This window comes from Cotesia typhae, unplaced genomic scaffold (genome assembly GCF_013202065.1).
Source record: "Cotesia typhae breed Kobodo isofemale line unplaced genomic scaffold, CoteBio_Ctyphae contig_4, whole genome shotgun sequence".
Taxonomy (NCBI): Eukaryota; Metazoa; Arthropoda; class Insecta; order Hymenoptera; family Braconidae; genus Cotesia; species Cotesia typhae.
In genome coordinates, this window is record NW_027423748.1 from 4,894,330 (window position 1) to 4,922,311 (window position 27,982).

The window sequence follows — 27,982 nt, forward strand, 5'->3', positions numbered from 1 at the left end:
GTTTTGAATGTTCTATGAAGTAATGAAATTCTTATAAAATTGGAGTACGCAATGCCTGTATTGTTAACAGTCAATATAAAATCATATATATGAAAAATGTATCATAAAAAAAATTGTATTGAGTGTAAATATGAAATCTTAGTATTTGTATAAACATATTTTATTCACAATATTTGTATATAACTATAAAAAATCTCTAATTTATTATAAAACTGATCGATAGTAAAAAACCACGATGACCATCTTTAAAGTCTCTCGGCATGATAAGCCATCAGTAAAAAAACTTGTCAAAGCTGAAACTATTGCTGAAATTATTGAAGCTGCAAAAGTGAAATTATCACTTACAGAAAATACATACAAGGTACGTTACTTAATTTTTTATTCTGATATATTACAACCATTTTTACGAATTTTGTAACATAATTCTCTAACTTCAACAGATATACATGGAGGATTTCACAGAAATTGATGATGACGAAATTTTGCAGGAATTATCATCAAATAGCAAACAATTGTTATTAACTGTTGTTCCAGAAGACATTGAGTGGAACAATGATACAATTTCTGCCAAAAATACTTCAACTTTGTCAAATACACAAGCTGTGTCAGAAGGTGAAAATCAAATTTTAATTGAAATTATTAATTACTTAATCTGATCAATATTAAAAATTCCATCTTATAAAACTAATTCTACAAATTTTATTAAATCTCTAGTACACGGAAAGAAAATGTTTATAAAAATTACCGCGAAACTACAGTCAACGTGGGACATTTTGCAGGCTTTGATTTTATGACAATTAAATATAAAGTATAAAAATTACGAATAAATTGATAAATTTTCTAGCAAGTTGTCATTAGAATTATCGGAAACTTTGATAATATTTACACTAACAAAAAATTAATCTTGATTCGCGAGTAAGAATCTTGAATCAAAAATATCATTTTAAAGAAAAAAAAATTTCTTAAGTCAAGAAGAAAATTCTTGAGTTAAAATAAATTTTTTTGATCCAAGAATAATATCTTGACTCACGAATTTTTCCTTTCGAGTTAAGAAATTTTTGTTTTCTTTAAAATGATATTCTTGGTTCAAGATTCTTACTCTTAAATAATGAATAATTTTTTGTCAGTGTATTAAAAAAAACTGTAATATTTATGAGACAAGACAGTATCATTGTATTCAATGATTACTGCAATTCTACGATAATTATAAGTGAATTTTTTTTTCCTTGTACTTAGATTCAATAATTTTCATTGAAAACCAATATTATTCTTAATAGTTATATCTTGAATTGAAAAGATCATAATTATACTGCAAAATCTTGAGCTACAAAATTATTGTAAAAAAACTAATTGTTTTTAATATGAAAAAAAAAAAAAAAAATTAAAAGTAAGCATACATAAAATTTGATTGAAAGTAATACCTTTAAAATAAGAAATTTTATTGAAATTAAATGGTTTTTCTTAACCTAAAACAATTAGTTGATTCAAAATATTTTTTTTTAATTAAAACATTTCCTCTTGAGTCGAAGCATAAATTCTTTTTGTCAATTTATAATATAAATTACAGAAAATCCTGGGACTAGTACTCAGCCATGTCAATCATCACGTCAAAGTTCTGACATGGATAATATTTTTGAGAAATTACCGTCATCTGTGCAGAAATTTTTGCGTGCTAAGAAATTCCTAGATTATGATAAAAAAAAAGCAATTGTTCATGTAGTTCAAGAGTACATGATAAATGATCTACATAACACGACTCGCGGCGTAGCAATAAACATTGGGAAAAAAATAGTCAACGCATATCCAGACTCTTTTACACTTGAAAATTTAACTTCAGATGCAGCCGGTGCAAGTCTGGGTCAAAGAATCTATGACAGAATTAATTATGTCAAGCAAGACCAAAATAACACTGAACGGTCACAACCATGTAGCTTACAAGACCTTGATGAGCCAGTAAAGAAACCTAAAGCTCAGGACGAGTATGGTTGCGTCGCGTATATGCCTGAATTACCACAAACTGAAAATTGGGAATCGCAGGAGGAGAAGAGATTGAAGCTGATCGAATATTATAAGTCATCCAAACCCGTCGAAGATATTTTAGAGTTATTATCTGAAACCTATTATTTACAACGAAAAAATATTAATAGAGAAAAAAGAGACTTGAGTCAATTTTTTATTGATTGGCCATATTTAACTCATTACAAAGCAATTATTGCCCACGCAAATCAACTTCTAGGTAAAAACTGTTTAGAGATATGGAAAAAGTCGTTAAATGATGAGTACATACCAATCAATTGCTGTTTACGAAATAAAGAAATAGTTCAGGCTGAAAAATTAAAAAAAAAAAAATAAAGGTGTTGGTGTTCCTGACAATCTGAAATATGTTCGTCAGCAGCTAAAAAAAGCAAAAGAGTATTGCGACACTTTGAAAAATAGAGTAGCTTACCAAAATATACTCTTTGATTTTATTTGTAAATTCATGGGAGATAAAGAAAAATTAGAATTTCTATATGTGCTGATAAGAGTAAGTTACTTTTATTCATTACCCAGTTTTTATAATACTCAATAAAATAAATTTTGCATTTTAATTTCTTTAGGAAGACGTAAGCGATGAAGAAACAATAGATTTAGTCCAAGTTCCAAATCCAGTGCTCACGATAAGAGGTTTGTAGTAATTATTAATCATATTATATGTAAAATTAATCTGATAATTAATTTTGAGTATCGTAATTGTTGTTATCAGGACAGGATATACATGACTCTTCTTGCAAATATCATGTTGTAATAGAAAAAAAAAATTATTGTTAATGTCCGATCATTTCTGGATGGAATATTGATCACATTTTTATTATATTTCATCTTCGGGTACGTGTATCCACCAGAAATTGAGGGCACACTGGAAGTTATTCAGAGGTTTGTAAAAATTATAAAAAAAAAATATTTAGCAATTAACAATATTTTTTTTTATTGTCATTTTTACTTTTCAGATTGTTTTTAAAAATTAACCCTCCTCGAGGGACTAAGCGGGGAGGAAAACGTAAGGCTGTGATTCAACATCCAAAATATACAGCTTTCATCGAACATGTAAATGGATTCAAAAACGAAGAAATTGGCGACCTCTGATATATATCTTAATTAAAAATTATTAGATTAATACTGTCAATTACTTTCCTTACATGAATCTTGTGAGTTAGATTATCATTTTAATTTCATTCATTTTTTTTCTTTATAATATCAATATAAATATGCCTAAATTCGTTTTTAAAATAAAAGGTAAAAAACTATAATGCTAAAATTAAAAAAAAACCGTGTTGATCAACTATTATCAATTTCTATAATAAAAACCTGTTCCCTGTAGAAAATAAACTGTGTATAAAAAAAAATCGTATAAAATGTACAGATACTATTTAGTAATATATAAGTATCATCGCTCTCTAAGTAAGTTATTTTGTTTTCTTATCACAATTAACAAATCTCAAATAAATTAAAATTTTTTATGCATAAATTAAACTTTTCAATAAATTTACAAATTCATTTCTACTATTTTACAAAAATAACCGATTACAGGTAGTTTGATGAAATTAATCCGTATAATTTTTAAATTACTAAACAATTCCATTTCAAATCGTAAAGAAATTCAATCGAATAGTTATATTAAAATATAAAAAAATTTGGAAAATTTATTTGGCATAATAATTTGTAATTTCATAAACATATCAAGTAATTTCAAAAAAACATTTTTTTTAAATTACAAAACTTACGTCCTAATATACCTAAGCAATAAATTTAGATATGCTTAGAAAATTTTCATCATGTGTCTTGTAATTTTACGCAGAATTTAATTAAAAATTATTTGTAAAATTAAAATGTGTAACTGTAATAATACAACAATTTTCAAGGGTAAAATGTATTGTATAATTAAAAAATATCAATGGTAATAATGCTACACACGCACTGCTTGTAGGCTTACTAAATTAGCGTCAGCAGTATTGTAATTTTACAATACATTTTCTCTCTGAAATGATTGGTATTATCAATATTATGTGCTTAAATTTTACAAAAAAATTTTAATTACATTGATATGTAAAATTAAAATACAAGATTCATAATTTTTACAATACATTGTCTCTTTGAGATTCTTTGCATTAACAAAGACAGGCATTATAATTTTACAAATAATTTTTTTTTCTATTGATCAGTAAAATTACAATGATTGAGATGTAACATTTACGAATTTTAGTTAGTAATTGTTCGGTCATATCAGTGCATTTGTGTTGTAATTTTCCAAAACAGAAATGATAAAAATTTTTTGAAGAATTACAACACCCGATTTATAAAATTACAAAACTGTTTTGCCAATATACTTCCAACTCATTCCTTGTAAAATTACCATGGAAATTTTTAACAGTGTATATACTTTATTTCTGTACAATATATTGTTATTTTTAACAGTGTACTTTATTTCTGTACAATATATTGTTATTATTATATTAGTATTCGCTATTCAAGAAATATTTAATTTTTTTAAAAATACGAATAAAAATTGTCGCAGAAATAAAGTACGCTATTAAAAATTTTTGAATGCTGAGATTTCTATACTTTATTAACAATTAAATTCATTTTGTCATCAAGAAATTACTGACATGATTATAACTATGTATATATTTTTATCTTTACATATGAAAATTCAGATTCTACATCGAGGGTTCTCTGACGCAATTACCTAGAAAAAAATTAGGAAAAAGGTTGAACCTAAAGGTCATCCCTGCAACTTCCCGCTTATTCTATGCCTAAGCGCTTAAAATGGGACTTATGACGTTTTAGAGCTCTTCGAGCTCAAAAATACAATTTGTGTGTTATTTTGAGCCCCCGAGCTCGAAGAGTAAGTAATTCTATGATTTTGAGCTCAAAGAGCTCAAAAGTCTGATAGAAGTTTATTAATAAAACATTATTCTTAAAATTTTCAAACTGCAATTACTTTTGAATGAATAAACTGATTTTCACGCGGTTGGCAACTTTCGACACAGTTTTTCAAATCCTATGAAAAACTCACTTTTTCCGAATTTTTTCAACAACGATAATTCACGAACCAATCAACCGGTTTCCAAAGTTAAGAGCCGATTAGTTTTTGGGATTGATCGATAAAGTCATTCAGAAGTAATTAAAAAAAAAAAACGATTTTTTGACAATTTTGTTTTTGAAATTTCTCAAAATCTAGCCAACAGAAGTGGTTCAAAATTTTTAGGAATTTAATGGCAACGATACTCTTTGGAATGTCATAGTTTGTGATTTTCTGAAATCTGAATTGTGATTTATTAAACTTGTATTAGACTTTTGAGCGCGGAGAGCTCAAAATACACGAAAATAATATTTTTGAGCTCGAAGATACTTAAGTGCAACTTGGAGCACTTAAGTATGGAATGAGCTGAAAGTTGCAAGGGTGACCTTTAGGGCCAACCATTTTCTAATTTTTTTATTCATTCTATTCATACGATTTTTAAAAATCGATCGGGTTGAATCGTTACAAATTTTCAAGAAATACAAGCTTACCGAGACCTTTTGAGGTACCGAAAACCACGTTTCGATCAGTTAAGCTGCCTAAATATTATGAGAAGTTTTCTAGGAGCTCAAAACGTAGAGATCTAATGGAAGTTCGATTTTCAAAATAAAATTTTCAAGAAATGAAAAATTATTTTTCAAAACTTATTGATTCCCGCTTACATCGCGGAGCACACGGTCAACTTTGATTGAGACAAAAATTCTTAATTCTGAGTGGATAATACATATAAATTTAGAATTAGAGTGTATAGTCATAGTATATGATAAAAGTGACATCATTAATGAACTTTTTTTCTTTTATTTTTCTGTGAGACCCCACTCATTATGAACTGAACTTATATCTTTATTCACGTCTAGACTTCACAATCAAATTCGATTGAGTGTCCATTGAAGCGGGCGAGAATTAATTAGTTTAATTATAAAAATTATAAGAAATAAAAAATGAAATTTTCAGTTTTCCGTTGAAAATAACATTCTTTCGCTGAAAATCATTTACTCTGAGAAAATAAAATTCTTATCGAGCTCGATGAAAAGTCATTTTTAGCCTCATGACAAAGTTTACATGTTTTAAAAAACTGTTTAGAAAAAAATGTTTTTTATTTTTTATTTTATTATCTTCTTACACTCGAATTACTAAAAAATTGAATTTTTTAAAAGATTTTATGCGAAATCTATCCAAACCTAAAAGAAATTAACACAAGTATTATTGAACAGTTCTCATATTGTTCTTTCCGTATAATCAACTATCTTCATGCTACTATACAGGATATCTTAAGACGCAAAGAATTTTTTTATCGCAAATTGAAGTTTCATTAAATTTACTCTCCAAGTTTTCCGATTTCCTTATTAATTTAAAGAAAATACTATTCATGATTTAATTCAACTGCAAAATATGAGCATATCAGCTTATCGTGAATTGAATAAGCCGACGACCACCGCAACGAGGTAATGCAGGAAAATATTTCAGATTTTTACCTCAATTTTTCTTTTTTTATTTTTATTTCTGCAGCACTTCTACCCTCATTTTTTCGTGACACGATTTTTCTTTTTTTAATTTTTCGTTTTTATCCGAGTCATAAAATCTATCTGGATTGAGTGTAAGTCAATTTTTTTTCCGATAAAATAAAAGTATGCATAACAATCTCATCAAGTACTTGAAAATGTTCAAGCCAATTATTAAATTTGTCCAAGTTAAGTCAATTAAAAATGTCCGTCGTGCCTTGATCGATATCAGCTAAAAAAATCTAAAATAAAATTTCAACTTTTCCCTCGTTAAGTCCCTCTAATTTATTATTTATTTGCAACAGGAGAATTACAAATACTCAAAATTACACAAAGAGCAAGAAAAATACATAATAAAAAGATGCGACAGCTTGCTAAAAAAAATTGAGCGCAATAGCCGGTCGGTCCAGCAACTCCGGCATTATACATAGAGCAAACTGGGAACTCGAATAGTATACATATATAATATATATATATATATATATATATATATATATATATATATATATATATATATATATATATATATATATATATATAAAACGGAAGGAGGAATGGAGGGCTGCGGACAAGTGCCTACGCTTTGCCGACAACCCTCTCCCCTCTTTTACTCGCGCACTCTCGCAGTTTCGCCCTATCTACGTCACTTGCGACGCAGAGCTAGCACTCGCGCGCCACACTTCGGTACGGCAGCATCGGCTTTAAAGGATTTAAAGCTTTTTATTTACGTGACGTAACTACCACGCGGTCGATCACTAACTAACGATTTTATGATAACTTTATAGTTAGCGTGTTGTTGTTTTTTAAATTATTGTTAAATATTTAACTAAATGATTAGTGGTTTGCATAAGTGAATGAACACACTTCTTTGGAACTTATTTAAATATTTATTGTGCATCCATGTTATATTGTATTGTTCTACTTTTCATATTTTAATTACTGATTACTACTTAATATTTTGTCTTTTCCCTTTTCGATCTAGGGTGAATTTAATTAAATATTAATATTAAGTATAATAGGTCTTATCAATTTCTTAACGTATTTATCAAGTGAACCTTATTATAGTGACGTGTGCTTACACTAGTGACTTGACCAATTAATTTCATCCCTCCTTATAATATTAAGTGAATTTAAATTCAGTGCGGATTGTTTGTTACCGTCATTGAATTTTGTATTTAAATTTTGTTTTCATGAAACCATGAAACAAATTTTACACTGGATTATTGTGAGTACTTTATTTTATTTTAATGAGTATAAATATAGTAAATAAAAAGAATTTTTCAATTAAAAATATGTTATTCAGTAATTAATTCATATTGAAAGTATCGGACGTCTGACAATTTTTAAGATTTTGTAACAACTATATAATTGAAAAATCAAATCAACGCGTAAAAATTATGAGTAAATGTGAATGTAATTGTTTAAAAAATTTTCTTCGAGCTAATTTATTTTTGCAATAAAAAATTCTGTAGTGTCTGTTAATTTACTGTAGCATAATTATAAATTATAAGTATAAATATAATTATAATTTATAAGTATAAATTAGAATTTTAAAAATTATATGTACAGATATTTTAATTTTCTGAATGGACATTTTTTTATTTTCATCTTATTTGTATTTAAAAAATTAACGAATACCTGCTAGATTTGTCATTCGCACAAATAACAAATTTCTTGGGCCAAGAAAATTTTAAGGAAAATTACAGTTATTTTGGAGCAAGAAGAAATTTTCTTGGCTCAAGAAATTTATCTTATCTCAAAAAACTTTGACTTCATTCAAGAAATTTTCCTTAATATTTTCTTGAGCCAAGAAAATTTATACTCCAGTCAAGAATTTTTTTTTTCAGTGTTCATTTTAGAACCGAAATTAGTTGACAACTGACAATTTTTTTAATTTTTCTACAAAAATTATTTAAAATAAAAACAATTATTTGAAAAATCTTCACTTGTAAAAATGAGAAAAATATTAAATGAGAGTTATCTCTTTAAATATTTCATTCATTAATGAATAAAAAAAAAATAAAAAATTTTATTTTACAAAGTAATTTTTTTGGCTTTTACATTATGAAAGATTATAACTTTAAATGAAAAAGTAAATTTCATTATTTATAGAAAAAAAAAAAAAGGAAAATTCATCATTAAAAAGGATGCAAAGTAAATTTAGTATTAAACGTCAACCTCTTATTTAAGTTATATATAATATGTTCTATTCATTAACACTCACTGAATTATTTCCGTTTTCTCTAGTGTATAGTTTATAGTTTATTAAATTCTTACTCGAGTGGTACTTAATTAAACAATTAAAAATGTAATAAGTTTTTAAAAATTATGTGCACAAGGTTAACCGGGGGTGTTTAAAAGGAGCACGTGCGCACACTAATCAACCCTTTATGACAGTAGAACAAATCGAGGTCGTAGGTCACGCGTGTTTCCTCGACATCAATACTAAAAAAGATGAATTTATTCGTCAATAAGACACGTTTCATTTCAATAATACTATTCATCTGGTACAAACATTATACAGTGATTTGATTGAATTTTAAAACGCTTTATCATTGTTTTTATTATTGAAAAAAAAAATTCATTCAACTTCTTTTCATGTTTATGAGTGATTTAGAATATCAAGCATCAGTTAGTAATTTTTAATATTTTATTAGATGAAAATTAAGAATTTCATTTTATTACTAGATTTTTAAAAATGATTTCTTAACATAATTTTAGCTTAAAGGTAGTAACTGATTTAATTTTGTTTTTAAAAAATACATCATGAATACCGAATTCAAGCTTATAATAATAGTTGAATAAAAAAAAATGAATAAATTCTGTACGAGCACTAAAATAACAAAATAATAAGAAATTAATGGTAAGAACTTTAATTTCCATAACTTTTTTGTTTTTGAAAACTAGTATTAATTTTTTTTATTCGAATAAAAATAATAAATAGAATTATAAACATTTTTTCTTTGTTATATATATTTAAATTATTCATAATCGTTAATTTTTTCTCACAGACTTTTAAATTCCATTGAATTTTAGACTAGATTCGTTTTGTCCGTGAGAAAATTTTTTTATATTCTGAAAAACTAGTCACAATAGAAAATTGAAATTCTCAGAATCGAATTTTATCGATAGTATAAATCTTGAATGTATGAAAAAGTTTCACCCTGTGACTGGGAATTTATAAGGCTACCCGTTGTATCTTTTTTTCCCTTAATTATTTTTTCTTCACTAGAATGTACTTTCGTATTGTTAATAATTGACATATTATTAAATATTGTTAAAAGAAAAATATTTTAATCTTGTTAAATAAAATTGTTATTTTATCTATACTTTTTTTTAATTTTACCACTTGATAAATAAAAAATATTATTATGCAGAAAGTTACCACTTTCCGGCCGAAGGGCAGAAAAAACTTCTCTAAAAAAATGTTAGTTTATTTTACAGTATCTTGAACATTGAAATATAACTTGTTTATAACTTTTTTTCTAATTATTCGAAGGTAATCAGAGTTATGGTAACTGTATGGGTGAATTATGTACTAAAAATTCGATTCATTTTTGAGATTTCCATTACTTGATTTATCGACATTTTTCTATAATTTGTATATACATGAAATTATTAATGAACTAGCAGCCCGCCCCGGCTTCGCACGGGTATTTAAAAAAAATTTCAAAATTAAAAATTATAATATAATATAGGCTATGTCACCCGGGGATAGTGTAGCTTCCCAACAATGAAAGAGTTTTTCAAAACGGTTTAGTAATTTCGGAGCCTATTCAATGTAAACAAACAAACAATTAAATCTTTTCTCTTTATAATATTAGTATAGATAGAAAATGTTTAGCATTATTATCTGAATTTTTGTAATTTTTTTGAACAAATTCATGGAATTATAATTTTTTTTTTCCATTTACTTTATCGTAAAGTTCAATAAAAATTTTGATAGGAACAAGTTTAAGTTAATTATTTTTTAATAAATATAAGAAGTCAGTCAAAGTTTATTGAAGAGTAAAGCTCTTATTACACTTAAAATTCCAAATCTTTTCACGGTTCACTCATCACTTCTCACATTTGCATGCTTCCTATTATCTTAAGCATTCACAGAATTAATTTGTCAACATTGCCGAGCTTCTTATTAGTTTTGAAATAATCATGTGCGGCATAGAGAATGTCAAGGAAGATAAAACTCTTCAGCCCCGTTATCTTCTTCAACATCGTATTATATATACGTAGTTGATGTTAGAATGTCGCTTAGGATTTCAAGACACTAAAATGTCAAGTTTCACGTCTTAGTCTACTATAGATATATGTATATAGCCCCCGATTCAACTCACGCCTTCGATAACTTTTCAAGCTCTACACGGTGTGTGTTTTGATGAGCTCGTTGTGGTTGTGCATGCTCTACACTTTACAGTCTTATGAAGGGCAAAAACTTATGAAACACCAATAATGACACCGAACACACGATCGTTCTTTATGCTTCAACTCAGGGGAGTAATCTATACACCCACCATATTCATTTATTAACATCTGATACATAAAATCTACGTTACTAAAGTCATTAAAATTAATAATTAAAATACACTTTATTCAACATCCGGAACCTTGAGACCCTGACAAGCTTCTTAAACAATGTAAAAATAAATATTTAATGGTAATACATGTTTTCTCTTTGATCACGAAGAAATCCATTAAACAGAAAAATTAATGTGCCTTACTTTCTTTTTATTATTAAGTAACTTTTTAAAACTCAACTCCTATAGGACTCTACTTATGAGTGGGTTTTGAACAAGAACATAAAAAGGCTCAAAAGCATTCAAACATCCAAGTACAAGGTCCACTTAAAAATAAAAAAATAAAATACTTATATTCTCTCTTGATAAATGGTGCCGGTCAATCTTGCGGAGAATATCTCAAGTGTGGAGACACCCCTTGTCGTGCGTATCGTGCCCCCTATTGTTACAGTTTTTGTTAAAGTCTGTGTCATCAGGTATCCATAGTCTTTTCTTTTCCTTTCTTTTCTTCTACCTGTTGAGAGAACATGAGCATCGTGCAATCTTTTAAAACATACCGTGTCGTCTTTTACTTTCTTAGATACACAAAGACGCGCGAATCAGTGTCTGGCACTTGTACAAGCATTTTCCAGGTAAAAAGCTAGTAGCAACATCAGACTAATCGTGTAAGTCTGAAGGTAGAATGAAAACTTTAGAACATTCTTCGGATCACCTGCCATTCCTTCACTTAACTTTGTCGGTCATTGAACAAACGGAAGTGTCAATTCGTCACTAAATCCAATCTAACTTGGGAAAAAAAATAACATAAGGCAAAACTTGAATGACTAGAAATTTTTAAAATTGATAAAAGAACTAGGATTATTATTTAAGTGACATTGTTTTATTAAAGCTTTGCAAAGATAATCACTTCTAACAACTGTTACCTGTAAGCTGAGGTTTATTTTATCGCTTAAGATACTATATTTATCTAACATGTATAATCGAGAAACTTGTTTTGTTAATTTTCTGTTGTTGTCCTTTGTAAAAGATCATTGTTTAACTTATCACTATCACGTATTTTCTCACGTGTATCAACGGATAAAAAAAAAGTTACAAGCCTTGGGGCGTCAAAAGTCAGATAGCATTTTATTTTTTCTTTATAATTTATTTCAAGTCATCGTTTAATTTGCCAGGTCAACAGGTTTAGACAATTAGATAATGTGTTTACGTGATAGGATTAAAAAAGTGGATAAATTAATAACCGGAATAGTTAAATTATGTTTCGTAATTTAGCTATTGAGAGGATTTAGCATTAAATCATGTATTTTCATTATACAACATGTTTTTTTTTTCTGCCTAAAGCTATTAAATCATTAACCAAATTAAGTCTCCGTTCCCAAATGATCTTAAGTTATAGCTTCAGAAAATAGTTAAAAATGTATATTTCATCATTTTTATGACGTAATATGACATTAATCCATATATATGTCTATACTGATCTATAAATCTGTAAAGTTTTTAATCTTTATTTCGTTTTAACTAATAGACTACACTTCCTATTGAGATTAAATTTTTAATAATTTATAAATAATTCTCAAGCTTTAATGAAAAGATTACTTTTAGAAATTTTTAATCATAGTATCGAGAGAAGACAAAATACTAATGAATAAATTGGAAAATTTAATGAAAATTTTCAAGATAAAACAAAAAAAATCTACTTTCCATTGTTTTTTTCTCACGTTTAATTTTTAAAATTTAATATTAAGTATAATATAAGTGACTATTTAAATGATTTGTCGAAAAGATAAGTAAACAATCGGATTTACTTTTTAACTATTAAGATTTTGTCTACACATTTTAAAATTTTATTCCTAATTTTTGGAAAATTAATTCTTGAATAGGTTCTTGAGAAACTAAAATAAATTTTTTTTTTTAATGATCAATTCATAACAATTGACCTTAGCGATTTATCAAAGTTGATTTCGTCCAATGTGCCTGACGAAAAAAAAATGTATGTTAAAAAATTATAGTTAAATATTTATGTTAAAAAATTTTGAATTTAATATTTAACAAAAAATGGAAAAAATAATAAATATCCATTTTTTGAACTTTAGTTAATTGCAAATATTTGGTACAGTTTGAGTTCCTACAAAATTAAAGAATTTTCCAATATTTTGAAAAATTTAATACTGTCCAAAGTAAAGAAGTCCTCTCAGTACAAGCATACAGAGTTTTTAAAATGATTTTTTTGTTAGATTTTTCCATCGCACTGCCAATCTGTCGAAAATTATAAAGTGAAAAAATATTTTCTTGTCAAACAAATATGCCAAAAAAGATTTAGGAAAAACCATATTTTCTATCAAATCGTATAATGCGTTGCCTAAAAAAACAAAACGTGTTATTTAAACAGATTAGAGTGAGCACAAGAGTAATACTTAGAATAAAATAGTGTTATTATCTCAGTTAGAACAATGATGGCATATATATTCTAATAAATTATTTGGGCAAAGAAATAACATCCTACAGAAGCGATCTAAATGACTAGCTAAGAGATGAAACGGATAATAATAAAGAGAATATGGAAACGAGGAATATCTTGTGCCAACGGAAAGGATAATAGTCATCGGCTAGCCGCTTTTCATCGTCCAGTGGTGATGGTTAATGGACCGATGGCAATAGGTGTATGACTGTATCTGTAATCGCGACGTCTCTCTCTCTCTCTCTCTCTCTCTCTCTCTCTCTCTCTCTCTCTCTCTCTCTCTCTCTCTCTCTCTCTCTCTCTCTCTCTCTCTCTCTCTCTCTCTCTCTCTCTCTCTCTCTCTCTCTCTCTCTCTCTCTCTCTCTCTCTCTCTCTCTCTCTCTCTCTCTCTCTCTCTCTCTCTCTCTCTCTCTCTCTCTCTCTCTCTCTCTCTCTCTCTCTCTCTCTCTCTCTCTCTCTCTCTCTCTCTCTCTCTCTCTCTCTCTCTCTCTCTCTCTCTCTCTCTCTCTCTCTCTCTCTCTCTCTCTCTCTCTCTCTCTCTCTCTCTCTCTCTCTCTCTCTCTCTCTCTCTCTCTCTCTCTCTCTCTCTCTCTCTCTCTCTCTCTCTCTCTCTCTCTCTCTCTCTCTCTCTCTCTCTCTCTCTCTCTCTCTCTCTCTCTCTCTCTCTCTCTCTCTCTCTCTCTCTCTCTCTCTCTCTCTCTCTCTCTCTCTCTCTCTCTCTCTCTCTCTCTCTCTCTCTCTCTCTCTCTCTCTCTCTCTCTCTCTCTCTCTCTCTCTCTCTCTCTCTCTCTCTCTCTCTCTCTCTCTCTCTCTCTCTCTCTCTCTCTCTCTCTCTCTCTCTCTCTCTCTCTCTCTCTCTCTCTCTCTCTCTCTCTCTCTCTCTCTCTCTCTCTCTCTCTCTCTCTCTCTCTCTCTCTCTCTCTCTCTCTCTCTCTCTCTCTCTCTCTCTCTCTCTCTCTCTCTCTCTCTCTCTCTCTCTCTCTCTCTCTCTCTCTCTCTCTCTCTCTCTCTCTCTCTCTCTCTCTCTCTCTCTCTCTCTCTCTCTCTCTCTCTCTCTCTCTCTCTCTCTCTCTCTCTCTCTCTCTCTCTCTCTCTCTCTCTCTCTCTCTCTCTCTCTCTCTCTCTCTCTCTCTCTCTCTCTCTCTCTCTCTCTCTCTCTCTCTCTCTCTCTCTCTCTCTCTCTCTCTCTCTCTCTCTCTCTCTCTCTCTCTCTCTGTCTTTTTCTATCTTCATTTCCGCTGTCACGTGTCTGTTGTTCTTCTCACAATATTCTTCATTTAATATCTCAAAACCCACTTGATGTCTCTCGTATACCCAAATTCATGATAGCACAACCCCTCGGGTTTATGAATAAATCCTCAATCAATCCAATGGTATAATTGATTATTTAAACCGTCGTCTGCGTGTCCGGAGTTTCTATGTAACATAATTGACTCTGGGGATCATATTAGTGACGTATTGATTATTATATTCTATCATATGTGTTATCAGACAATATCATTTCTCTAGATTCATTCTTTGAAAAATAAATAAAAAATAAATTAAGAGTGATAGACAAAAATAAAAAAAAAAATCATAAAAATAGTTCATGTTGCTATAAAACTGTCGTGTATCAGTATTGATTAGCATAGATTATTCAACGTACTTCTGCACCCTTACCTGATTTAACAGGCTCCGGATTTTAGAGAACAGGAGTTATTTAAAACATTTCGTGACTCTACGCGACTACGCTCTGTATAAATGATGGATCGACACCCGAGGATCCTCTGACTCGTATTATTACTACTAGTTTTCCATACGAATTTCAATTGCCAACATTTCATCGATCGTTTGTCTCTCTTATCCTTACACTGGTACTAGGCACTCGTATTCCAGGATACACATTGGCTCCTTATACAAACCACCACGAGCAAACTATCTTGCAATTAATTCTCTGACTCTGCAGTAGTCTAACGGAGGAATAGTAGGTTGCTATATGGTTAAGCAACGAGTTCAAGATTGGATGGTCCTTTTGACTTGATTGCTACTGTGAAATCTTAATAAATGACTATACTACTATAATATAAAATTCATGACTAAGTTGAAGTTGGTTAGTATCGAAATATATCGAAATATCGAAAAAATATGGTCCCCGATTCCTTATTGGTCGAAATTAAGGCGCGCGTATGCGCGCAATTTGAATTCCTAGTACTTACTTATTATTCTAAGGTAAGCCGCTGTGATTTTCCGATTTCCATCAAATAAGGATTTCCTTTTGTGTTTTTGTGCGCTAAGATAAATAGGTAAAGGTGACTCTAAGTAGCGTGAAAGAAAAAGTTATTTGTTATGATAATGAATATGAATACGAAAAAAAAATCATCGTGTTTATTATCGTTACAATAGAATAAAACTGTTTAGATCAGTCAAGTTGATATGACCATAAACATTTCCACACTTAAAATAGTATATTATGCAACTAGTGTGACAACGTCGCACAAGTTGCACTTACTATTTTTTATTACAAATGCAGCGATATATGTGGACATAAAATCGGGCCAGGGGCAGAGGTCCATCAAGGTCCATGGGCGGAGGCTCCCCAGTCCCTAAAAAGTTAAAAAAAAGAAACAAACATTTTTCAAATAATATATACAAAGTAATTAATATTAATTAACGAAAAATAAATTTATTTAAATCAATCAACACTTAAAATTAAATGACATTAAATTTAACTGTCACTTTACAATTTTTAAATTTTCTTTTACAAACAAATTTGTTCCAAAAAATGGCATTTTTTAATTTATAAAATTCTTACATGTCAATTAAAAAAAAATCTTTTTTTGTCATAATTTATTGGTTACAAAAATTATTAAAATGATCAAATTTCTGTTAAATTAATTTTCATTAAAATTAAATAGCTCAATATTAATCAACTATTTTTACTTTCGTTAAAAACATGTATGAACTATGTAATGTCAACCTCACTTCTTTAATATTGACAGTTAGATTGTGTTGTTTTTTTTTTGTTCATTATTTTAATTTTAGCAGTTTTCACAGTCAATTGCGTGCGACAAGGATAGTTTGCGTGTGCCAAGAATAATTTGCGTGCGACAAGTAAACTTGTCGCACTCAAACAACAGTTTAATTTACGAAAAAACTCACACGTAATTTTAAAATAGGCAAACAGCCCTTTTTCAACCGCAACAGCGAGCGCCAAGATATTTTTCCTGCATAAGTAATAAAAAATAAATTACTGAACTTAAAAAAAAAATTCTTGAATCAAATAAAGTTTACTTCAATCAAGAAAAATTTCTCAATTCAAGAATTTTCCTATTAAATCACAAGGATGAATTTCTTCAAGATGATATTTCCAGTTCAAGAATTTATCTCTTAAATTAAATTAATTTTTGAAGTTAAACCCATATAGGAATCGCCAGAGTTGAACGCCGGGGCCAAGCTTGCGCCAATACTGGGGTACCAAGCTTGGTGTCCCAGTCTTGGCCCAAGACTGGGTAAAGTAGCCTCGGCCGTTTCTTCGGTAAACCAGCCTTGGGCCAAGCCTGGGTAGCTCAGCCTTGGCCGATCCATGGCACGCCAGCCTTGGGCCAAGCCTGGGTAGCCCAGCCTTTGCCGATCCATGGCACGCCAGCCTTGGGCCAAGCCTGGGTAGCCCAGCCTTGGCCGTTCTATGGCACGCCAGCCTTGACCCGGGACTGAGTAACCCAACCTTGGCCGATCCATGACACGCCAGCTTTGGGCCAAGCCTCAATAACTAAGGAAAATATTTGTAAATTTTTAATTAATTTTATTTGATTGGAATAAATATTTAAAAATATCATCACCATAAAAAAAATAATCAATATAAATAACTAACCGTAAAAATCTACCTCTAAATAGATTTGGCTTATAAGAATGATAAGCTTTAGATCGACCTGTCGTTTTAATGGCGTAATGGGTTAGGCGTCGGCTTGCAAGCGCGCGGCTAGGGTTCGAATCTCGATTCCGTCAAATACTTTATTTCTCTACATTAAATCGGGTAAGTCTTAATAAGTAATTACACGTCACAAACTTGCGTTAGTACTACATTGAAACAGAGAATCGCTCATTTAATTAAGATTTCCTACTTTTTAAAATTAATTTTGCAGATTTGGGTAAGTTTGGCACACTCATGGTAACCAAGACTGGGCCAAGTCTGGTATACAAGCTTGGGCCAGAGTTGTACAGAGTTGGGCCAAGTCTGGGGCAAGCTTGGGCCCGTTGTTCTTTCCTACATGGGAAGCTTGCTTAACTCTGTTGTTATTTGGAACTCGATTATACGAAAAAGTGATAATTAAAAAAAAAACAAATGGATACATCTGTAGGATTTAACGTGCAAGAGAATGAGATAAAATACAATATACAGTGTTTCTTCTATTCTCGACCTCTTCTTTGTCGGGTGCTTCTTGTCTACCTAGAGAATAGTACAGTGAATATAGCGAAATACTATTATTTACAATAGAAACTTGTTATATTTGACTTGATTTTCTCACTATATTTGATATTTTTATACAAGTCAACAGAATTTAGCCAGTTTAACATCGTTTTTCAGAATCAAATCGCAACATCAGTTAGGCTTTTTTTTCTCGATTCAATGATTTCTACACGCATTACATCGTGGTGACGCATAAGAAGTGTTATGACAATTTTACTGCATTAAGACATTTTTATTTTTTTATTTGAACGTAAAATTGATGAACATTTCGACATTTTAACAGCTCTAGACTTTAAATCATTAAATATTTGTATCTTTTAATTCATCTACTACTTAGTGCATATTAAAAATTTTAATTATAAATTTTAGATATAGCGGTTCGTTGGCTCATGCATACGTTATTTAGTAATCAAGATTCAGAATGATAAATGCATCAGATTAAATCAAATTTTGTCAAATAAGTTTCTATTAATCTTAAAGATGAGTTCTATTAATTATTGTCATCACACTTATCACTGTTTAAAAGATATCTTAATAGATAAATTTTCTACATATTTTCCATAAAACATTTTCGTGAACATATTTTCGTATTTTCCATATCTCAAGTATATTTGAGTATTTTGTCTATAATTTGCTTATTTTGATTTATCATTTCTAATCTCAAGTAAAGAAGAAGTAAATTACACAAATAATTCTTGTCGATAATGAAGAAGAAAATTTTCGTGCTACCATACCAAACTTTCAATTGAAAATAATTTTTTAAGTTAATTTTGAAAATTTATTTCTAATACAACGAGTGAGACCGATGTAGATTTTTCAAACATTTTGTTTTTCATTAATCTATCAAGTATTGTTCTATATAAAATCAATTTCATTGAAATAGAATAAAATTTTATTAGAAACATGAATAAATTGTACTCTCATATTTGATAGATGAAATCATATTTAAAATAAGTATTAAATCCGTTTGTTTGTTAAATGTTTTTTATAACTAGATGGAGTATTAGTGAAAAATTCAATAAGCTAGTTATACATTCTATTTAAATCTGCGAACCTCGTTTTTTTTTAGGAACTGTGAAAATAAAAAAAAAGCTAACTGGATAAAATTAAATGTATTGGGGTCTAACGACTTCGAAAATTAAAAATAATTGCGAAAATTTGTGACGCTTTTAAATTAAATTATAAATTTCTTATGATATTTTTAGTGTTATTAATATTATAGAAATTAACTTAATTGAATTTGATCGAAATCTCATCAGAATTAGAGCTTAAAATTTTTCGATTACCAAAAAAAAGAAATTTTCAGAAACTCAACTTCAAATTACAGTTTCTCGATCTTGATAAGTGTTAGAATAATCTTAATGTCACCTTAATCTTCTAAATACGTAACTTGAGATGTGTGACGTATAGAAAGCCATTAAAATTTGAGGTCACCCTTAACGATGATTTAGTTTAAAAAGAATCTCAAACAACAAATTGAATAATTAATTCTGACTGAATATTTCAAAATGTAAGCTTTTTATTACAATGAGATTTTTGCCATTTTTTGTTTTGTGAAGAAAATTTTAAATACTTTTCAAAATTTTAAAGCATAAATGTAATTTTTCAACGCGATTTTTTTTTGCTATTCTGAACAGAGAAACTTGTTTTCGAACCAACAATATAAAATTCTTTGACGGAAACGAAATTATTCTTTGTTAAAGATATAACTGTTCATAGTTGTAAAATTTGATCAGATAGATTATTCTGATCACTTACTACAAGTTTTATTCTGACCGAAGATCATATCCTCTGAAATTAAGTCGATGAATATCGATCGAAGATTTCGGTATCCATAACCCGGATGACGAGATTGAAGGCAGAAAATTTTTGAATCCTGAATCAAAGTCGTAGGCATTGATACACTAAACTGTTTTTCACTTAAATAGGTACATAAGCTGAAAATTAACATTAAGACTAAAGAAGATGTAATGTTACCTGTTTAGACTAAAAACTTGGTATTAACTCTCTGACAGATAAAGAAATCGGTGGGCTTACAAACGCCTGAATTAACATTGCATTTTTGTTAAAAATTGACTTTTTTTAAAACTTGTATACTTTTTAATTATCGTATAATTACTTAACTTTAATTCTAACTTGGTTCATTAGAAACTCTGAATCGTTTATTTTAATTCAATTCTTTCATCTGCCAGAGAAATTCACTTTAGATTTTAAGTCTCAAAAAGTCTAATTAAATCCTCTAAAGTCGAAAAAAGTTCAAAATACAAGATTAATTTTTCTAGCAACTATAAATAATAACTATGCTTATCATTATCTATATTGCCACTATTAATGTTTATTGGATGAACAATAAACGAAAAAGAGGATTATCGAAATGGAATTTCATCATAAACTGGTATAAATGATTATTACAAAAAATTATAGACAATAGATGTTGTCCTTTCATAAAATTCAAGGATTTATTTAAAACAAGTTTTTTACTGCTTCTCTTTAACTTATGAAATCTAAGAATTGAATCAAATGTATCGATACAAAATCGAATAATTTTTTTCATAGTTATTTTGGTATTCATTATAATATTAAAAGGTGAGCAAATGAATGTAATTTTTACAATGTCATGATTACAAGTAATACTACACTGTGAAAGATAATTTTGAAGGTCCAATGTTTGAAATACTTTTCCCACACAAATTGACCTCTGACATCACGGTAAATTTTATATAAAATCCGTAAAATATAAATGATAGTCGTTAATAAAAAAAAAATAAAATAAAATAAAAAATGACGAAATAAAAAATATATCTTCTTGATCAAACGTTCAATTTAGCTACACGTGTGCTATGTATATAATTTACCTTTATGCCGACACTGCCATAAACTTTTACCGCATGGTTATAGTGCAAAAAAGAAACATTAGTCCATTAATTACACACGCGTTATGTCGCACGTAGCGAGTGTAGAATACTCACGCCCTAAAAATTTTAGGTCCGGGTTTCGAGTACACAGCAACAAAAAAAACGTTCTCACTCATTATACTCGACTAATATTTTTTATTGTGTCGGCTACTCTAGCGATGTGTTGGAGTATAAAAAAAGAGTTAAAAAAAAAGTAACAAGTACAGTAAAACATAAGATGTAAAATGAAATAAAAAAAATTTCGTTACGGTTTAGCATTGCGTATGAATTGCAGTAGTAGTCGCGCAAACTTCACAACGTGGGCGATCTTTGCAAAGAAACACAAAAAAACACTTATCTGTTTATTGTGTGTTAATATAATAAACCTCTTGCCTGGATGTTTATTATTATTTCACTCGATGCATTTATGTATTTTTCTTTTCATGTTTTATATTGTTAACTTGTAATAACTTAATATAAATAGTAAACATTGATTTTACTGTTGCGAACGTTATTATTATTATTATTATTTTTTTTTTCTCTTTTTAATTAATCCCACAGCTGAATTTCGTAAAATACGTTGTAACGTTGCGGAAGGCTGGAAGGCCTCACCCCGAATATTTATCGAAGTTTCCTCTTTATTTAATTTACCCTTTCTATACTCAATAACAAAGTCGAATTGTTGTAAGTATAAACTCCATCTGGCTACTCGACCTGCTGGGCTCTCCAGTGTCGTTAGCCATTTTAAACTCTGGTGATCGGTGACCACGGTAAAAGTATATCCTTTTAAGTATGGGCGCATTTTCGGTATGCCCCACACTACTGCTAAGCATTCTTTCTCAGTTGCTGTGTAATTAACTTCACTTTTATTTAAAGATCTACTCGCATATGCTATCACGTGTTCCTCACCCTCTGACTCTTGGGTTAACACAGCACCTAAACCTTCTTTACTTGCGTCAGTCTGTAATTTGAATGGCTTATTAAAATCTGGTGGTATCAAAACAGGAGCAGTTTTTAATCGATTCTTCAACTCGTTAAATGCTGTTTGTTCGCTCTCTCCCCACTGCCATTTCTTACGTTTTTGTAATAGAGCGGTTAGCGGTTTCGTCAGGTCGGCACAGTTAGGGATAAATCTACGATACCAGGACACCATCCCGATGAACTATCGTATTTCTTTAACACAAGTGGGTGTTTTCAACTCATTTATTGCCCTAACTTTTTCTTCATCTGTTCTAATCCCGTCACCGTTTATTACATGACCTAAGTAAATTAATTCCGTTTCTAAAAATTTGCTTTTTTCTTTATTTACTTTTAAGTTGGCCTCTTTCAGGCGTCTAAAGACTTCTTTTAATACTTTCATATGATGTTCCAACGTATTGCCAATGACTATGATATCATCAAGATATACGAATGCATATGGCTCTAATTCTGGCCCTATTATACTATTTAACAATCGTTGGAACGTCGCGGATGCAGAATGTAATCCGAATGGCATTACTTTAAACTGGTATAGCCCCCTACCCGGTACGGTAAAAGCGGTTATCGGTTTACTTTCTTCGGATAATGGCACCTGCCAGTAACCATTCTCTAAGTCGATTGTTGAAATATACTTAAAATTCCGTAATTTGTCGAGGGTAGCGTTGACTTGTGGGAGTGGGTAGGCGTCTCTTTCTGATATCTCATTTATTTTGCGAAAATCAATACAAAATCTATATTTTTTATTCTTTTTCTTCACCAGAACTACTGGTGAGCTCCATGGACTACTTGACGGCTCTATTACTCCTTTTTATAACATTGACTCTACCTCATCGTCGATCACTTTTTGCATCGCTGGGTTTCGAGGTGAATACCTGAATTTTATCGGTTCAACACCTGCTTTGACCTTGATTTTGTGTTTTGTTAACGTTGTTGGTCCTTTGACCTCTGAATTTTTACATAACTCGGCCTGAATCTCGTTTTTCGCTTTAGATATGGGATCCACGAATGTGTACATGCTTACTTCTGGTTGCGTATTACTAATATTATGCTTCAAATTAACACTATACTTGATTTCCCCTAAGTTATCTACTCCGAGTAGGATGTCTCTACTAAATTTGGGCATAATAAGGAATGGTAATATGCGATCCTTATCTTTAACTTTCATTTTTACGTGTGTAAGACCTACGCACTGTACTTCGTGGCCGTCAATGACCGTGGCTGTTTGGTTAATCGGAATGTGATAAGTGTATAAATTTTTCGATCTAATGTAATCCCATAGTTCCTGGCTAATTACTGACTTTGTTGCCCCCGTATCAACAAGACACCATAGCGTTTTATCCCCTACTTGAGCAACAATATGCGGCCGGGGATCTATTGGTTTTGATTCGGCGTTGAATCGGTTGAAGACATTGCCGGTTGGTTCTGTAGATGTTGATGGGATTGTTGACTCTGGGATTGCTGGTTTAATGCATGCGGATTCTGTGTTTGCCGGAACGACTGATTTTGATTTCGAGGGATCCACCTTTTTCCTTCCGGTTTCGCCAAAGACTGGCTTGTTTTCAGGTTGTTTTGACGTTCCTGACCACTTGTTTCGTTCTCTTCCCGGTTTTGGGGCCGACCCCCCTGTCTCGTGTCGGTCCTCTGACTGTTTCCCGATGGTTTACAGTTACAATTCCGCGTGCTTATCCCTTTTGTACCACAGAAAACACACATCATCACTCTGGGATTTGGAGATCCTATCTGTCTGTGTCCTTTTCCCCCACATCTCCAACAATCTGAGCGATGATCGTACTCATTTATTACTATGGGTTCATTCTCTTTACGTTTCTTCGATTGACTACTACTGTAACGCGTTTCTGGCATTACTGATTGCTTTTTTGGAGGTTTATACGCTGCTTCTTGTACCAATAGTTGCTCGTAGGAGTCACATAGCAGCATTAAACCATTAATATTCGTGAACTCTGTACGTTTTATGTACCGCTTGTATTCTGGTATAGACGTTCAATTTTCGTATTTTCGCTCATGTGACCATGTCTGCGCATTAAAGTCTGGAGCTTCGTAATGTATTCTTTTGCGGGTTCTTTTAATCCTTGCATTCTATTACGAATCTCTTCTTCTAATTGTACGTCTACACCCGCTGGGATGTAAAACCTTTTAAGGTCTTTCACGAATTCTTTCCATGCTTTCCATTCCCGTTTGTTATTTCTGTACCATAATAACGCCTTCTCTTTTAATAAAATTGGAATACATTTAACTAGTTGATCGCTTTCGATCCCGTAGCTTAGACTCATTTCTTCTATCCTTTCAATAAAATCTAAGATACCCTTACCCCCGTCAAATGCTACTCCCCATTTTCGGACTTGATCGCGAATATCTAAGTCATTGCGTCTAATTGGTACATAATTTGTTGTAGCCTGACTAACTACCTGCTGACTATTTTTGGAATTGTATTCTTTTTCTAATTCTGCTCTAACCTCTTTTTCTATCCTTGTACGCATTTCTTCTGGACTTTCCGTCTGTGTCCGCGTGGTTTGTTTTGAATGTTTCCCTAGTAACCCTAACAGTTTTTCTCTTAACTCGGTTGTCTTACGTTTCCTGTTATTTTTCTTCTTTCTTTCGCGTTCTTCAGCTTCTTTTCTTTCGAATTCTACTCTTAACCTCTTTTCGGCTTCTTCGGTGTTGACTGTGTTGAATTTGTTTTGCGTGAAACGCGTACATCTATGTTAAGTGGGAAATCGTTTCTATCATCTTTATTGTCGGTCATTGTTTCGTCTTTGTCTACTAAACTCTCTTTACTACCTACTCTGCTACTAGATTTTAAAAAATCGCGTAGTTTTAATTTTAATTCTGCCAGCGTTGCTGCTGGGTCAAACTCTATCTGATGCTTTTTTAATTCCTCGATAATATCTGCTTTTTTCAAATTCCATAGGAAAGACGTTTTAACCGGGGGACTATGTCTGACCGACATTTTTAATGAGTAACTTAGTTTTCAAAAGAGGGCAATCAATTTATTACTTACAAAATCCGTAAAATAAAAAAAATAAAAAAAAGAATTTTAATTCCTTACTAAGATTGCATATCTATCTATTAATGTCCCTGTTCGAGCGCCAAAAGTTAACCTGTAACGTTGCGGAAGGCTGGAAGGCCTCACCCCGAATATTTATCGAAGTTTCCTCCGGATGGACAGCTCGCCGGACCCAGAGTTCGTTTGGAGGATCACACAACTACAGCTAACTTTACTAATTTTAATCTTAAAATATATCAGAGTCATGTTTTTATTACTATAGGGCTGGGGTTTATTCGACAATCAAAAATAATTCAAATAAAATAATATGTTATTTTATTAAACATTAGTGATTAAAGATAAAAGTGATAAAAAAATAGGTTATTTTAATCTCGCGACTTAGACACACCTTACAAATTGAGAAATCATAATAATAATAATAATAATAATAATAATAATAATAATAATAATTCCGTGCAGTGGGCCAACTACCCACTGCATGGAAATAACTGAGTTACCACAAGATACCAACTCAGAAGTGCTCCCCACAACCGGTCCTTTTCGGATGAGGACCATTCATCAGGTGGGAGGAGCACGCCGGACCCGATGAAAGATGACGACCCTGGCGCCTTAAGGACTTACTTTAAGTGGACAGAGGAACTGAGAGTCGATCTCTTGGTGTGCTACCAACGTAGCGAGCCGGGGGTGAGCGGCTATATGGCCCGGATGCACACTCTTTGGAGTGATATGCATCCGGAGCTAGCGCATTTTACGCCCAAACACCTGCGTAATTATGCTGCTCATCTTCGGCGAAATAGAAGATCGCTTGTGCCGGACAGAAGGCAGTCTAATAGACTTTCCTTTCCGGCGCAACTACACCAAAGCGACGCCGTTCCTCCTTGGACAACAACAATCCCTTTGTAGGACGGCAAGTAAGTATATCTAAAAAGATAACTTACTCCCAACAACAGCTTGACGCGGTAAACGAAGATCTCCGTGCAACCATCCTGGAGGACTCCACCCTGCTCACTGTGAGCCAGGTTGTGTATGGTGCAGCAGTTTCAGCTTTTCCGAGAGAGAGACATTGTCTCTCGATCGAGGCAAGGTTGAGACAGCGCATCTTACAACTTGGCTCCAAAATTGACAGATCCCGGAAACATGTCTCCCGCATTCAGTGTGTGATTGAGTTCGAAACAACTCAAAAGCATACACGCCCCGAATTCGACGCATTGTTGCTGAACTTCGGTGGCGTCATCACACACTGAACAAGAGTACTCTTCTTGTCATCAAAGAAGAGTCTCTTAATAAATTGCGGGCTCTAGTGACTGCCAAAAAGTCACTAGAGAAAGGCTGAAGCGGTTGGTCGACAACTCGTTGTTTTGATCCAGCCCTTCACGGTTTCTGACATCAAAGACCGATGTTACTGGGACTTATCCAACACCTGAGCGGGTGGAAGCTTTTTGGACTGAGTTGTATGGAGATCAACCAAACGTGAACGCCAATACTCCAGCTCTGCACGACTTCAAAGCATTCTGTCGGGAACACCGTCGGCAGAATGCTGATGAAAAAAGCCCTGCAGTCAGTGTGGATGAAGTTCGTTCAGCTCTAAATGGCAGCAAAAATTGGGCTGCCCCGGGACCAGATGGCATTAATGTCTTCTGGTGGAAGAAGTTTACTTCTACCCACCTCCATCTGGCCTGCATATTTACATCGTACATTAGAGCTGACGATCCGATTCTGAACTGGCTTGTAGAAGGGCGAACCGTACTGATACCTAAAAAAGGTAACTTGTCTGACCCTAAGAATTTCAGGCCTATCACCTGCTTGAATGCGGTTTATAAAATTTTTACAAAAATTTTAAATAACCGTATCTTGCAGCAGATAGAGCCTGTATGGCAACAGATATATGAACAACGTGGCAGTAAAAGAGGCCTGTCAGGTTGCAAGGAGAACCTGATAGTGGATCGATGCGTCTTACAAGATGCGATCTACTATCAACGCAACCTGTCAATGGCTTGGATTGACTATCGCAAGGCATTTGACTCAACTCCACATGAGTTGATTTTATATCTACTCAAATGCCTGGGAGTCAATCCGGAAATAGTGGAGTGCATTCGGCGTACAATGCAGCTCTGGCGAACGCGTTTTCACATTGGAAGTGGAAATGCATTGCACGTAACCGGAGTTGTAGAGTATAAACGGGGGGTCTTCCAAGGTGATTCCTTGAGCTCTCTGCTGTTTTGCGTTTCACTGCTGCCTATATCTGTTGCTCTCCGTAAAACTCGTGGGTACTCTGTGGGGCCTCCGGGTGATCGAAACTATTCGATTACCCATCTGCTTTACATGGATGATCTGAAGCTGTATAGCGCTGATAAAGATCATCTACAAGCGGCCCTCAACATCGTAGCAGAGTACACACGAGATGTCGGAATGTCTTTTGGGTTGGACAAGTGTGCGGTCGTACATCTGGCGAGGGTAAGTGCTCTGATACTGGTGATGATGTCGAATTAGTGGATGGGAGCGTCTTAAGACAAATTAGACGCCGGGGAGTTGTATAGATATCTAGGAATGGAAGAGCACCGCATGCATGCGGTCTCTGAAGTCCGAGCAACTCTCCAGAGCGAGTATGTTAGGAGACTCCGGAAAATTTGGTCCTCCGAACTTTCCGGCAAAAACAAAGTCTCAGCTACTAATATGCTCGCTGTCCCAGTCTTACTATACACTTTCGGTGTCCTGAAATGGGCCCGAAAGGATTTACGAGATCTCGACATCAAAACCCGTAAGATCATCAATATGAATCGGAGCATGCACCCCAATTCATCAGTCGCCAGATTATACCTCCCCCGATCCATCGGTGGGAGAGGTTTGCAGAGTTTGGAGCGGCTTCACGACCGTTTGGTCCTGGGTTTAACACACGAAGTTGTCAATTTCACTGCAGACGAGGATGACTTTCTTATGCAAATTGTACATAAACATGAAAATGAACATAAGGGGTCATTCTTGTATAAGGCAGCAATATATGCGGCAAGAACCCTTGGTCTTGGAGAAATAAACGCTCTTATGGAACTTCGAAAGGAGGAATTTAAGAGCGTCATCAGGAACACCGAGGAAAAACTACTCCTTGGC

The 27,982-nt window shown here is 32.2% G+C and overlaps 2 protein-coding genes across 3 annotated transcripts in view; both read left to right on the plus strand.

Annotated features, from left to right (window-relative positions):
- The first annotated feature begins 1,731 nt into the window (after positions 1 to 1,731).
- On the plus strand, positions 1,732 to 3,155 carry LOC141527621 (uncharacterized). Its single transcript, XM_074243191.1, has 4 exons — positions 1,732 to 2,349; positions 2,598 to 2,648; positions 2,789 to 2,913; positions 2,988 to 3,155. The coding sequence occupies exons 1-4, from the start codon at positions 1,732 to 1,734 to the stop codon at positions 3,121 to 3,123; spliced, it is 930 nt and encodes a 309-aa protein (XP_074099292.1). The 3' UTR covers positions 3,124 to 3,155.
- Positions 3,156 to 7,263: 4,108 nt separating this feature from the next.
- The window catches only part of Nolo (ADAMTS-like no long nerve cord), a 163,575-nt gene continuing 142,856 nt past the window's right edge, over positions 7,264 to 27,982 (plus strand). For both annotated transcript variants that reach the window (XM_074242506.1, XM_074242505.1), the window contains exon 1: positions 7,264 to 7,786. The gene's annotated coding sequence lies outside the window, so the exon portion shown is untranslated. The remainder of the gene's footprint in view (positions 7,787 to 27,982) is intronic.

Excerpts from the sequence above, each read along its gene's own strand:
- LOC141527621 (XM_074243191.1), top strand. The coding sequence starts at position 1,732 with ATGATAAATGATCTACATAACACGACTCGCGGCGTAGCAATAAACATT. Across the intron at positions 2,350-2,597 it reads AAAAATTAAAAAAAAAAAAA|GAAGACGTAAGCGATGAAGA; the intron begins TAAAGGTGTTGG and ends TAATTTCTTTAG. Across the intron at positions 2,649-2,788 it reads TAGTCCAAGTTCCAAATCCA|AAAAAAAAAATTATTGTTAA; the intron begins GTGCTCACGATA and ends ATGTTGTAATAG.